Here is a 13,937-nt window from a genome sequence, read left to right on the forward strand (position 1 = left end):
TCCAGGGCTCCTCTCAGTTTGCTTCTCACAACACTGTTTACCGCTCCGGTCTCCTGGATAAGCAGGATGGGCAGGCCAGTGTTCAGAAGTCTCTGAATGGCCGCTGTTGGCATCACATGGCTCAGGACCCTGGGGCCCTCCTGGGGGTCCTCCTTTCCCTTCTCCACCCTCTGCCTCCTTCCCTCTCCCTGTCACACACCAGGGGGCTGCTGATGGCGGACGCAGAGCCCGCAGTGCTTAAAGGTAGGTGGACCACATCAAGGGTTCCAGAAGCTCTGAGCTGGGAAGGGTCCTTTGATATCCGACAGTCCTCAACCCCATTGCTCAAATACAATCCTACCCAATCCCCACTCACCAGAGTTGCCAGGGAAGCGGCTTCTGTGTACAGAGGGCAACATGCCACACAGAAGACAAAGGGTGTGATTTCCAGCAACTTCCACGGTGGATAACTGGGGGTCCATGCTCCCCCTCCCGTCCCAGCTGTCACTGCTGGGGACCGTGTGCTTGCTTGCTCCCTGGAAGCCTGGGTGTGAGTTCCTACACGGGAGGGGCTGGTGACAGCAGAAGCCGTTGGCCAGCCCAAGGCCTGCACTTGCAGGGGTCATTCATTCATTCATTCACTCATTCATCCACTGCAGCCCTGCAGGTGTCTGCCCACAACCTGGAGGGGACATGAATTCGTGTCCAGGTTCTGGGCAAGCCTGGCGGCTGTGGGAGCACCGTCTGGGGCCCAAAGCCCACAGGGATGAAGTCAGGGAGGTCTATGGAGAAGCTTTCTCTGGAAAGGATCTGTGTCTCTGTGGCTGGCCAGCCAAGGAGGAGCTGAAGCGTGGGGGCCTGGACAGGGTGCACCCCAGCAGGTGGGACAGGAGCCAGCCAGGCAGAGTGTGTGTTCAGAGAAGAGGGTGCAGGGGTGGGCTGGCCTGGATAGGGGTGTGGGGGGCTGATGAAGAGTAGGCTAGAGTAGTCTCCCCCCACCTTCGCAGTGAGTGGAGCCCCCTAGGGCCACAGCCAGGCTGCCGGGGCCCTGCTACCACCAGGCCCTGGGAGGAGGAGGCATTGCATTCTAGAGCCTGTGCGAGCGAAGGCCAGGCGAACTTTTGTCATGTGAGACCTTCGTGTCCCTCCTCAGCGCACTCTGGGGTTTGGCCCAGGGTCTCCCAGCTTCTAAGTGGCATCTACTCCTGTGGCCCACAGGTGTTTCTGGGGCACTCAGCATGTCCCAGGCACTGTCCCAGGAGGAGGGGCGCAGGGGAGAGAGGACAGACAGGGCAGACATGCCTGAGGAGAGACGGCCAGAAATCCATCCAGCGATGACCTCTCAGAAAATCCCCTACACTTGGGTAAGTGCCATGATGACGTGCGGGGGTGGGGCAGAGCAGGGGGCTGCTTCCCTGAGGGCCCCCCCCCCCCCCCGTAGCTCCCACAGCCCCGAGACACCACACCATGGTGTTTCAGAACTCCTTTGTGAGGAAGTTGCGCTGGCTACAGCCGTCAGGCCGCTCAAGGAGGACATGGGGTTTTATTATTGGTCATTATTTTAAGGAGAGGGAAACTGAGGAATGGGGAGAATGGGTCACACCGCCCATGAGTGGTGAAGTCAGTCTACTTGGCTTACAAGCCATGCCCTTAACCACTGAGCCAGCTGCCTCCACTGTTCCCAGACACAGAGCTGGAGCAGGAGGAGCTCTGCCCCTGGACCTGAAGGCAAGTCCCCCTTTTCTGAGCTTCCGGTTCCTCACCTGTGACAGGGAGTTCGTGGCATGTTTCTGAGGGTTTCAAGGCTATTCCGCAGGCAGGAACCCAGGTGGTGCCCTGAGAAGGGTGGGGCGGTGTGTGGCCCAGTTATAAGCCTGGAAGGGCCCCGGGTTCCAGCTGGGCTCCAAGGCTGGGGAAGAGGCCACACTGAGCTCCCACACCTCCCAGGCAGCACCCCGGAAGACGCCTGAGTCCCACTCACCCCTGTTCAGACAGGAAGGAAGGAAACTGCTGAGACCCTGGCAAGGGGAGAGATCCCAGCCAGGTGTCTTCCGGGCACTGGGAGTTTTCCTGAGCACCTGCAGTGGGTGCGAGGTCCAGCAAAGGCCCGGAAGTCTGAATCCAGGCCTGCCTGTGCACGGGCAGACCCAGGGTCCCTCCTCCCGCAGGAGGACGCCAGGGATAGGGAGCAGCCCGCGTCCCAGCACAGACCTCAGGCACATGCACAGGGCAGCCAAGCAGAGAGGAAAGACAGCGGCCAAGGCAGCTGGGGCTGCGCGCTGGGAAAGACAGGGCCCCGGGAAGGAGGGAGCTGGGTGCCCTTGAGGAGCTGAAACACCGCGCGAGCAAGCTGCCGGCCGAGGGAGCGGAGGCTGCTTTCCATTTTCGCCTCCATCTACCAGGCCACACCACCCTCCTTTTCGTGCACTAGATCACCTGTCGGTCTGGGGACGGGGACCGGGAAGAGCCTGTGGCTGGGGCCCATTCCCTCCTTCCCTTCCCGGTTCCCGTCTCCCCTTCCAACGCCTCCCGCGCCCGTCTTTCGGCCGCCGCTGTGCCGTCCGCCGCGGTCCGTGCCCACGGCGCCCACTCCCACCCGCCCTCTCCCCGCCTCCCTCCGACATGCATCCACATGTGTTGGTCCGTTTCTGCATCTTCGGTCTCTGCACGTCCCTCTCCCCTGTCTCTCCGCAACCCTCGCGTCGCCGTGCCCCCCCCCCCCCGCGGTCCCCAGGGCCCGCCCCCGCCTCCACCTGCCCCTTCCCTGCGCCGCGCCGCCTCCTGTGCACAGCGCCGAGAGCCCCGCTAATGCGTTTCGCATGGCGCGTCAGTCAAACGCCCTTCTAATGTCCTTAAAGCACGCAGAAAATTGCATCCTTATGAAAAAAAAAAAAAAAAAAAAAAAAGCAAATTGCCTGGTGGAGGCGGAGCTGCCGCGGGGCTCTGGTGGCCAAGCACTGATCAGGAGGCGGATGGAGGCGCCGGCCCCCAGGGCTCTTAGGGCTGCAGGGCAGAGGGGTTGGGGGTGGGGGTCAGTGGGGGGCGCGTAGAGGAGGAGCCAGGGGTGCTGCCTTCCGGGTAGCTAGTGCCTGGGCCCACTACCCTTGACCACCTCCTCACACTTGTTTCCTCTGCTCTGACCCAGCCCCGCGGCCCCTGAGCCTTTAAGGCCAAACTCCTAACTGCCTCAGGACCTTCGCATTTGCTACGTCAGCTGTCTGGCATTCATTCCTTCAGGTCTCAACAGCAGGATCAGCTCCTGACAGGGAACCTCACTGATGATGCTGAGTAAAGCCACCCTCCTACTCATTGTCTATCACATGCTTTATTTCCTGTAAGACATGTGTGACTCTCTGAAATCATCTTGTAGGGTTAATTGTGATTCCTTTGGGACCTATCCAAGTGCCCTCACCTCCAACATGAGCTCCGTGGTTCAGAGGCTGCATGCCGCATGCCTAGCACAGTGCCTGGTACACACACACACACAACAGGCATTTAATAAATACTTAGTTCGTTCTCGGTAGGCAGAGGCTGCTGGGGACCTTAAGGCATCTGGGACACCCCAAGCTGAACCTCAAGGCTGCTGGGTAAGGGGCAGTGGAGACCCATACAGGTGAAGTCAGATCCAAATTCTGCTGCTAATAGCTGTGTGTCCCTGGGCAAGTTGCCTAACATCTCTGAGCTATATCTTCATCTGTGAGACAGGAGTAAGTTACGTACCTTACTGGGCTGTCACTGGATCAGCATAGGGGAAGGGCCTGTGTCACAGTGCTGGGAACTGCTGGCCACCCTCAGTCACTGCTTTCTTCAATGAACCAGTGGCCCAGGGAAGTGCTTGGTTAGTATCAGGATCCATGATGCCACCGAAGTCAGACTCTGATATTTCCAGAAGCACTAAGAAAGAAAACGTGTGAAGACACTGCCAATAGTCATGACCCAATGCTTTCATGTCGCCAGAATTTTTATGTTATACTTACTCAAAGGCCTCTTTCAGACCTATTCACGCATTAATTCTGCTGCTGCCCCCCCCCCTTGCCCTCCACAGATCTCCAGTGGGTTTACATAAAAAGGAAGCTATTAGGGAAATCAATGGTTTGAGGTGTTCCTAAAACTCCTCTGAGGTCAGAGCTGCCTCGGAATCTGAGCCACCCTGCAGCCAAAATCCTGAGCCCCTCGGCCTCTGCCTGGAGGGTGATCAGCTCCCCCCACTTACCACCCACCCCATGTCTCCCTGCACCTCAACAAAGGTCTCCCCTCCAGCAGGCTTCCTGGCTCTCTCCATGGGGGGAGGGAGTCAGTGCACCTGCTGCGGGGACAGTCACATCTTGCAGACACAAGGCCCCCAGTGCCCTGGACACCTCCCCACAAACTGTTGTATGAACTCAGATTTCAGAAAAGGGAAGACGTCTTAAGCTTGATGAGGTTCAGTAATATTGTGTAAGAATTAGGAGGGGGACTTTTTAAGTCATACGAGGGAGAGGCCCCTGCAGAGCTAGGCCATGAGGTGACCCACTGGGCCTTACTGCAGACAGGAGGAGGACCTGCCTTTCACTGCATTTTGTGTGTCTAGGGCCCAGGGACTCGCCAGCAAGGAGGCTGGCCCAGAGCCAGGCTGACTCCACAGATGGCCCTGTCTCTTTGGTCACCTTTCTGCCCCATTCACTCAAGGAGTAAGGCTCCCCCACTCCCTAAACTGGGAAGGTAGTGTTTGAGACATTTCCTTCAGCTCCAAGACCAGGCTTGACTGAACTGGACAGGCCATTGAGGCACTTGTGGTCCTCCTCAGCCTCGCTGTGGCTCCTGGAGAGGCCTTGGGGACAGAGGCTTCCTGGATTCGCTGGCACACTCTTTGGACACGGGACCTTGGTGTGTGTGTGTGGGGGGGGGTGTCCTTACTTCGGAGGCAGGAGCTGCTCTTGAGTGTAGAAAGAAAATCAGGCAGCAGGGCGACCAACAATGAAGGAGACACGTGGTTTCTCATCCCGCGGGAGTCTCCGGAAGGCGCGGCAGTGGTGCTGAGGCCCGAGGGGCTCCCTCCTCCCTACCCCTCCCCCCATGGGTAGAGGAAGGGAGCGCCCTCCCTCCAGGAGGTTAAAAACCTCATACTGGCCTGATTAGTTTGATCCGGGGTCCGACTTTCTTCTCTTCCTATTTATGGGTTCCCACCAGAGAACTTGGAACAGGGAAAGGGTTAAGCCAGAGTAAACTTTATATTTTACAAAGAGGTGTGGCGTGTGGAGCACCCCCGCACTCCCGAATGCACCTGTCACGTCCTGGCGCTGCCCAGCTTTGGGCGGAACCTGGGGACTGGCTGTGGACTTCAGGCCCGCCTGGATCCGACCGTCCTCTTCCCAAACGCTCCGGTGTGCCTGCCGAGCTAGGCTCCCGCTTCCACCGATGAGAACAACTTGGACAGGCTCGTGGTCACAGTACCCCTCCCCGGCTTGGCCCTGCAGCCAACCCTCCTCCAAAGCCTCCCCTACTGCCCAACCCGGCCAACCTCCCTTGCCTCCGCCCTAGAAGCTCCGAAAGCGCAGATTTGGCGGCTGTCGCCCGACGCGGCAGCCCGGCTAACCCGGCGCTGCTCAGCCCTGGGGCGGCCCCAGACACTGCAGCCGGGAGGGTCCCCGACAGGGAGCTCCCTGCAGCCCCCACCCAGCGTCGCGGCTCTCGCGAGACGCCCGAGCCCGCTCCCTCCCCGGCCGCCGGCCCTGCGCTCCCCCGGCGCAGCCGCGACCTCGTTTGCCCGCGCAGTCCCAGGGTTGTTTCCCAGGACCTTGGGGCGGGGAACGGGGAGGGGGCGTGGAGACCGTCCCTTCCCGCCGCCTGGCCTGCGGTGAGGGGCGCGCGTGCTGCAGTGCGGGGAGGGCCACCGCGGGGGTGGCCTCCCGCCGACGCACCGCATGCCCTCCGTGGGGAGGATGCGGCCCTTCTCCTGGAGTCTCGGCTCTGCCGGCCGCCGGCAGCGAGCCAAGTCTGGGCGCCCTGGGCACGTCGTGGCTTCTCCGGGAAGCGCTGAGCTCCCTCCTGGGCTTCCCGATCAAGGAACCCCGAGCTGCCCGGTCGGCCGCCCCTTCCCCTGCCCGCGGAGGGGCACAGCGGAGCAGGCAGTGCCAGAAACCCCCGCCCCGCCACTCCGCCCGCCTGGGGACCCAGCGCCCCCTCTGATGAGCTGGTGACCTCTCCACAGCACGACCCGCTCAGGCGCCCCATCTGCATCTGGAGGGGCTGCCGTCTGGAATATTGGGGCCCCAGTGCTCTGGCTCTCAATTCGCTGGACGCCGCCGCCCTCTCCAACCTCGTCCCTCGGGGCCCTTCCGTGCAGTCCAGTGAGGGGGCTGCCTTGGGCAAACGCCGCAGAACCGCAGGGCAGTCTGCCTAAGGTCGCTTCCTCAGAGTGAGTCCAGCCCGTGGCCCCAGAACCCACTGCGAGGCTGGGTCGGAACCGCTCCTCTTCTCTTGCAGCCTCCTTCCTTGTACAGCCCCGCGCGGCTGACAGAGGCTGCGGCTGGAATCTGCACCCAGGGCCCACCCGGGACAAAACTTGTGGGACCTTCCCTTTCCTCTGACTGGAAGTGGAGAGAAGTACACGCAGCCTCGTGCCTCTCTGGGCTGCTCCCGGCCTGGGGCAGGAAGGTTGTAGCCCCCTGAGGGTAACCCTGGGGGGGGAAGGGATCAGGGTCGCAGCCCTACACTGCAGATCCGATCCCTCCCGCGCCTGGACGCTGCGGGATTTCTCCCGCCACTGACGGGCGAGGAGGCTAGCAGCTGCTTGCAAGGTGGAGCTAAAAGCCCGGGAGCTTGTTTCCCTGAGACTGGCAGGGCTCGGGGGAGCGGAGAATTGTCTGCAGCCTCAGAAAGAACCCACTCCCTCGCTCCTCCCGGCCTTGACCCAAGGACACCCGCGGTGCTCGGGGACTAGACACCTAATCACTGATTTTCCCGGGGGAACGCTGAAGCCGCAATTTGGAGGGAAGCCGTGGCCACCACAGGTGGAGGCCGTAACCGTCGTTTTCACACTGGAAAATGCCAAACCTGAATCTGGGTATGCTGTTCCTCTGTCCCCCGTATTTGCGCCTGGTCGCACTCGGAATCTGCAGGGCCAAGATGGGGTCTCTCCCTGAGCCTCAACCAGCAAAGTGGCCATCTCTCCATCCCCATGCCCTGATCGTCTTCGTAGGATTTGCAAGGACAGGATACCACAGGTCTGCCCAGTCCAACCTAGAGGGACAGAAGTCAGCCAAAGCCTTCCCATGAGGAGAGGACACCCGCGGGCACACGCCATCGAGCTGCAGCCCTGGAAAGGGCGCCCTGCGAGAACTGGGGAGGCTCTGGGTCATCTGCCTGGGTCAGGTGCCCCCGCTGCCCGCTGGCGGACCTCCGGGCTAGGCGCCACCGCTGGGCGTGCACCGCGCAAAACCTGAAGACGCAGCGGCAGGCCAGGCTGGCGGCGCGCCTCTGTGAGGACCTCGGACCCCGGGCTTTCCTTCTGCCTCACGAAGAGCTGGCCGGGACCATCTCGAGGACCTCACAGGCGGTTCTTCAAGTCCCCAAAGACCGAATCAACAACCAGAAGAGGCTCTCAGCCCCGGGACACTTCCCGAGCCAGCTCCGTGGCGGCCTGGGGTTCCGGCCCCTCTGGGCGAGCCCAGTGCTACCGCCGGAGCCCTGGCCTGGGAAGTTAGGGGAGGAGGCTCAGCCTGGCCCCTCACACGGAGAGCAGGCGACTCCGGAGATCCTGCAGCAACGGGTCGCCTGCCCTGCCAGTCCGAGCCCGTGGGGCAGGTCACAGTTCGTTCCCACGAAGCCCGGGGACAGGATGTTTCAGAAGCCAGTGCGAGTGTCCCCCTTACGTTGCCGCGACCCCCCTCTTCCAGCCCCGCAGACTCAGAAACCCCTTCATCAAGCCCCGCTGTGTCATAAAATATTTTATTGGAAAAAAAATCACTGTCTTCGCAAGAGAGGGGTAGGAGCTCCAGCGACGTGGGGGACCGGACTCAGGGCAGAGCCGCGGGCTCTCCGGGCGCCCTGTCGGGGGGTAGTGGCCTGAGCCGGCGGAGGGGCCCCCCGACGGGCGGAAGCTGGTGTGTGCCGGCGGCGTCAGGACGCAGAGGGCCGGCCGAGGCGGGTGGGGTGCGGGAGAGGAGCGGGGCGTGAATGCGCGCGGAGCTCCGGGACCAGGTGTCCGTCCGCTGCGTGGGACACGAGTCTCCAGGCCGGGGCTGGGAGCACACTGGGGCCGGGCTTGGCTGCAGGGTCTGTGTCCTTTCTTGCTTGGCCCCTAACTGTCCGCATTCAAGGTAATAATAAAACGTTTATAGAGTAAACGGCGTGGCCGCGGAAGGGCCGGCTCGCGGCTTCCAGCGGGCGGAAGGAGCCACGGTCGTCGCTTTGCGCGCTCAGTCCTCGCGGCTCCTGTCGATGGTTTCGCCTGGTGCCTCTGCCGGCTTCTCTGCCTCCTTGGTGCGCTCCTGCTCCGTGAGCTGCTCGCTCGTGGGAATGGAGTTCTTCTTGGGCCGCCCCTTGGGCTTGGTGGGAGACTCCAGGCCGCCGCCCTGCAGCACCTGCGTGTAGGACGGCCCCGCGGCCGTGAGCTGCGACCCAGGAGCGGGACAGCGAGCCCCGTGCCCAGGCAGGGCCTACCCGGCTCAACGAGGCCATCTGAGGCCGCGCCTAGCCCGGGGAAATGGCGGCCATTTGAGCGCTGCTGGGGAAAAGCAACCTATGGGTCGAGCCTAGGGGTTCTAGACGGCCGGAAGGCCTGAGGGTGCAGCGGAGCACAAAGGAATGTGGGCTGTACTAGGGCACCCAGAGGCAGGGAGAGAGCAGAGAGCGTCCCTGCCGGCACCAGGCATGGAGGGAACCAGAAGAGCTGGGTAGAAGTCTCCGCGGAGGGGGTGGGGATGGGAGCTCCGGGAGGGCACAGGGGCCTGGTAGCGACGGGGTGTGTTGGGAGGGCGGCGCGAAAATCACAAGCACACTCACTATTTTCTTCCACTTCATCCTCCGATTCTGGTACCACGTCTTCACCTGCAACTGGCTCAGGCCCAGGGATTCAGCGAGATCTATTCTGGAAAGAACAGGGTGCACCTTCAGCAGAGCAAGCCGACCCCTCCCACTACCCGCTGGGCTCAGCCTGGCCCCACCGCTACCTGTCTGGGGTGGAGAGGTACTTCTGTTTCTCAAAGCGTTTCTCTAGGCCCATCAGCTGCAGCTCAGTGAACACCGTGCGGCTCCGACGCCCCTTCTTGGCCTTGGCGCCCGGCTCCCCGGTGCCCGGTGTCTCCAGCTTTCCGCGGAGCTGCAGCTCAAGAGGCAGGTGCGGCGCGCCAGGGGCGCCGGACAGTCCAGGCCCTGCGGCCAGTAACGCGGAGCCTAGCCCGGAGCAGCCCAGCGGCGCCAGCGGGAACTTAAACACCGCCGCCTGCTCCGCCTTCAACACGGCTGCAGGGAGAGAGAGTGCGGAGCCGGTGAACTTGGGCCGTGCTCCTCCTCCTGGAGATCCCCCGCACTGTGCTCGCCGCAGTTGGCCAGTGCCACCCAGCGTGAAACCTTCCTGCCACGACACAAAGCTCGAGATTTGCGCCTTTTGCCTAGGGTGACCCTCTTCAAAGCCAGCTTCAGTCGCCGCAGTCTAAGAGGGGGACCTCCCCCACCCGGGCCTCTGCCTGGTGTCCCCCAGGCCCCAGCCGCCTCCCGGATTCTCAGTGAACAAGGTCGAGCTCCAAGAAGCACAGTGTGTCTTTCACAGAAAAGGGAAAGCAAGAAGAAATGGCAGCGAGTCGGGAAGGTGAGCCTTTGCCCCAGCCAAGTCGGCAGGGCTGAGTCCGAAACCAGAATGTTAACTGCGTGAGCGCATCTGCTCCTCGGTGCGCGCGCCACAGCCCCGCGGCTGGCAGGCGGGGGTCGCTAGCGGGGGGTGGGGGTGGGCGCTTCCCGGAAACTCCAAGCACCCGCGCCTGTCAGGAAATTGTCCTTCCTGTTTTCTGTTTAGACCCTTCCCGCGAAGACGTTTCCATTTTTCACGAGTCCTGTGATGATTTTTTTTCCCCGCTTCAAACGAATTGTTAGCAACAGTGCAAAGAGCGGCGGAGGGGCTGCATCAGAACTGTATTAAAACGAATGAACTGGCCCTGCGGCCCTCGGCGCTGGCGGGGCCCTGGATGTTGGGTTTTGGGTGCAGAGCAAGGCGGTTTGCAGGGCCGGGCGCCTGCTGGGACGTAGGAGGCCTCCCTTCCCGGGCAGGCATCTTACTGTGGTGGGTGCGCGCCCCTCTGGAGTTGTCCGGGGCAGGGCAAGGCGCGAGCAAATGTGAGGAGGGGACGATTGATCCTTGGGGGAAGGTGGGAGAGGGAGGGCAGACAGACCCCATCGAGAGAAGTCCACCGACGGGCGGAGAGAGACCGGAAAAGGCCAGAAGAAGAAGGGGTGCCGGGGAAGAGAACCGGCAGGAAAAAGCATGATCAGCCCAGTATGGAAGAGAACTGGTGGCAGCAGAAAAAGCCAGAGCAGGCAGCTCAAGATCCAAGGAGGCCCAGCCGACCTGGACGGAAAGAGCCCGGCGGTCAGCGGTGCACAGCCAGGCCTCTCGTCTGGAGGCAAGGCCCACAGGAGTCAGCGCTGCGGCAGAGGCCGTGGCTTCCCCCCACATGAGACCCGGGGAACTGGGTCAGCTACCAGAACAGCCCTTGGAGACAGGGGCTTCTGCCCCGAAGGTCCGGCTTACCCGCCGTGGGCAGCCACAGCCTCTCAGGACCAGCCCTCTGCGGCTTAGGCCTGGGAGTCGGAGGCCTGAGGTCCCTTAGACCCACAGTCTGACGTTAGCAGTCTGCTCCCGCGCTAGGGATGCGGGCTCGGGGCCCGACTGGAGGCCACAGGTCGGCGGTGAAGGACAGAACGGACTCCCTCCCCGCCGGCCCGGCCCGCGGGGACCAGGCCTGCTTTCTGCGCGGCCGGGCGCCTGCTCCTCGTTTCCCCGGCCGGAGCGTGCCCTGGGAGCCTCTGCGCCCAGAGCTGCGTCCACGAGGCAGCGCGACTCGCTCCCCCAACACCCGGCCCCGCACGTACCCAGGTGGCTGTGGAAGGGCCGCGCCGCCAGCAGCGCCTGCACGCCGAACTTGAGCAGCTCGCCCGCGGCGGCGGCGGCGGCGGCGGCGGGCGCGGCGCCCTTGGGCCCCGGCGGCTCGGTGAGGATCTCCTCGATCATGAAGCTGCGGTAGCGATGCGGCGGGTGGTCGGCGCAACCCTCGGGCAGTCCGAAGCGCGCGGCGCCGGGCTCCCCAGGCCGCTGCATCGCGGCGCCCGCGGCTCGGTGGCGGTGGCGGCTCGGGCACGGGGCCCGCGCGGGGCTCTAAGCCGGCCCGCAGCTCCGGGCGGCGCGCGGGCACCGGCTCATGCCCCCTCCCCCGCCGGCCGACCGGGCGGAGGCGCAGGGCGCGGGCGGGGCGCGCGGGGCTCGGCGGGTCGGACCCGGGACTGCGCCCCCGCCCCGCGCCGCCGCGCCTCAAGCCCGGCCAGCCCCGCGTCACCGCCCCGCCCCGCCCCGCCCGGCCGCCCCGCCCCGCGCCGCCGCCCCCACCCCCCAGGCCGAGCCCGAGGGAGGCCGGAGAGGGGAAGGAGGCGGGAGGGAGGGGGCCGCGAGAGGGGCGGGCCGACGAGACCGAGGGGACCCAGCGGAGCGCACGCCCAGGAAGGAGAGAGCGGGAGAGCTCGGAGACCAGACCCCCAGAGATGGGAGAGAAGGGTTCGAGAGAGAGAGGTGAGAGAGGGGCCAGCGCGAAACAACGAGGCCACACAAGACGCGAGACAGCGATGAGAGGGAGCCACGGGCGCCGAGACGTGCGCGCAGAGAGGCCGACGCAAGCGCGGGAACCAGCGGGCCGCGACGTGCCGGAGGGTACAGAGGCAGGCAGGCCCGGGCAAGGGTAGTAAAGAAAGGCCGGGGACCGGACCGCTAGGAAGGCAGCGGCCTGGCCAGGGGCTAAGGAGCCCTGGAGAGGTCGGGGAAGGAGAGGCAAAGTCCACGCAGCATGGCTGGGAAAGAAGTAGCCATGCGCAGCCTCCCGGCCGGCGCTCAGAGCCACCCGTCATGGTGGGGTGCAGCCGCAGGCAGGTGTGCAACTCTCAGAGCAGCGGCCGCACCTGTGCGCTCCCGCCTCAGTTTACCAGACTCGGCCTTATCTGTCTCGAGCTGCGGTGAGAGGTTCTCCAGCCCGGATGTGCTTATATGACCAAGTGATGCAGGGACACATTCTTGGCGATCCCCCTCCTGGTGGAATGGGTCCTGTCCTCTTACTTGGAGGAAGAGAGAGACGCCCGGGAAGGAAACGCTGCAGCTCTACCTTTTCCCAGCTTTAGAGTAAGAGCACGGGCTGCACTGGGTGAGGGGCCACAGGCTGTCCCGGGAGCCTGAGGACAAACTCTGGCATCGCCCTACTGGTCTCTGAGCTTTAGAGTCCCCACACATGACTGAAGGAGGTCCAACCTTCCCTGGCTCCCCTTAGTCACTGCAGAAATACAAACCCAAGCTGTGGGGTGAACAATCTCCCCAGCTCTCTGCCAAGTCTCTCTCTCTTGGGCTCTGCCCCTCCTGGCAAGTCACTGTCCCTTCTGGGACTCAGCCTCCTGACCTGTCCTGAGGAGCTGCCACTGTGGGGCTCCAGGGAGGCCCTGATGACTGAACAGGGGGTCCTGCACCCATGTGCCCCACAGGTCTGCTGGGGAGGAGTACACAGTTTGTCTGGGCAAGTCGGGTGGGTTTCCAGTGGCGTGGATGGGTATCTCTGGAGGCTGCGGAGAGTGCCAGCCCTCCCTCCCATCCCTCTGCTGAGGTCCTGGACCATTTCCCCACTTCTCCCACTACGTGAGCTCTGCCCGTCCTCTGTGTTTGCTTCTGGAAAATACCAGAGTAGGACCTACCATAGCCATGGCCCTTCTCTCTGCAAGCTGATGCAATTTCTCCAGCTCCAGCTGCTGGCAATGAGACCCTGAGGCCAGTCCCAAGCCCTGGCACCTGCCCTAGACCTTTCATTAAGTAGATGGCCAAGACTCTTTGTCCACAGGGTCAAAGAGAATGTCTTACCAGAGGCTCTGAGGTCGCAGCTGCCCCTCGCCACAGTGGCTGAGTGCCTTTTGCTGGCAGTGCCCCTTCCTGAACATAACAGCCATCTCAGGTCTGAGAGGTGGCCTCCAGGTGCTCCATGTGCGGGTGGTCCTGTGAGTCACACAGCGGCTGTTTGGAAGGGGACAGTGTAGGACCCACAGAGGATGACCCACATGAGCAGGCCTCCCTCCCCGTGAGAGGCTGGAATGATGGGGGGTGGGGGGGGCACACACTGCCACCAATCCGAGGGAGGAAAGCCAGTGTCTCCGGTGGCGCTGGGCAGCCCGGCCTGGACCGCACTGGCCTCTAGGGCCTCTGCCTCTTTGCTGTTGCTCCTGGCCTAGATCTGCCTCACACTCTTCCCTTCTCAGCTCCCGCCACCCCTGTAGGGCCCACTGGCCGCTGCCATCCCCCCCCACCCCTTCTTCCCTTTCTGTCGCTACCCCTCCTCCTGCTTCTCCCCACTTTGGGGTCTTTCCAAGGGCATAACTTGGGGGTGCTCTCACTGGAGGGTGAGGCCCAACCATCCCCATTCTTCCCTTCACTCCTGTCTGGGCCCCTGATGGACTCTGCTTAGCTTTGAACCATCCCTTCTCCATGCATTTGCTCTTCTGGGGGGAGGGGTGTCTCAGGTCCTTTAGATGAAGACCACTTCAGGGTCACACTGGGTAGCGAGCATCCGTCACCAAACCCATTTGACTCCTAGTTGGACTCCTAGGTCAGGCTTGGGGAAAGGAGGTCATTTTCAGGGTGAGACCTCATCTCTAGACTTAGGGGAATCAGAAGAGCAGGACAGCCCAGCCCGCACCTCATTTCACAGGTGCCAAGGCCCAGAGTGCCTCCCCCCAGCTCTTTG

The 13,937-nt window shown here is 63.2% G+C and overlaps 1 protein-coding gene across 1 annotated transcript; it reads right to left on the reverse strand.

The window, feature by feature from the left end:
• Positions 1-7,933: 7,933 nt before the first annotated feature.
• On the reverse strand, positions 7,934-11,485 carry BARX1 (BARX homeobox 1). Its single transcript, XM_046023593.1, has 4 exons — positions 11,047-11,485; positions 9,132-9,423; positions 8,965-9,049; positions 7,934-8,543 (listed from the first exon to the last, which is right to left on the reverse strand). Exons 1-4 carry the CDS (start codon positions 11,270-11,272, stop codon positions 8,379-8,381), a joined length of 768 nt encoding a protein of 255 aa, XP_045879549.1. The 5' UTR covers positions 11,273-11,485; the 3' UTR covers positions 7,934-8,378.
• Positions 11,486-13,937: the final 2,452 nt, after the last annotated feature.

Source organism: Meles meles, chromosome 11 (genome assembly GCF_922984935.1).
Source record: "Meles meles chromosome 11, mMelMel3.1 paternal haplotype, whole genome shotgun sequence".
Lineage (NCBI taxonomy): Eukaryota > Metazoa > Chordata > Mammalia > Carnivora > Mustelidae > Meles > Meles meles.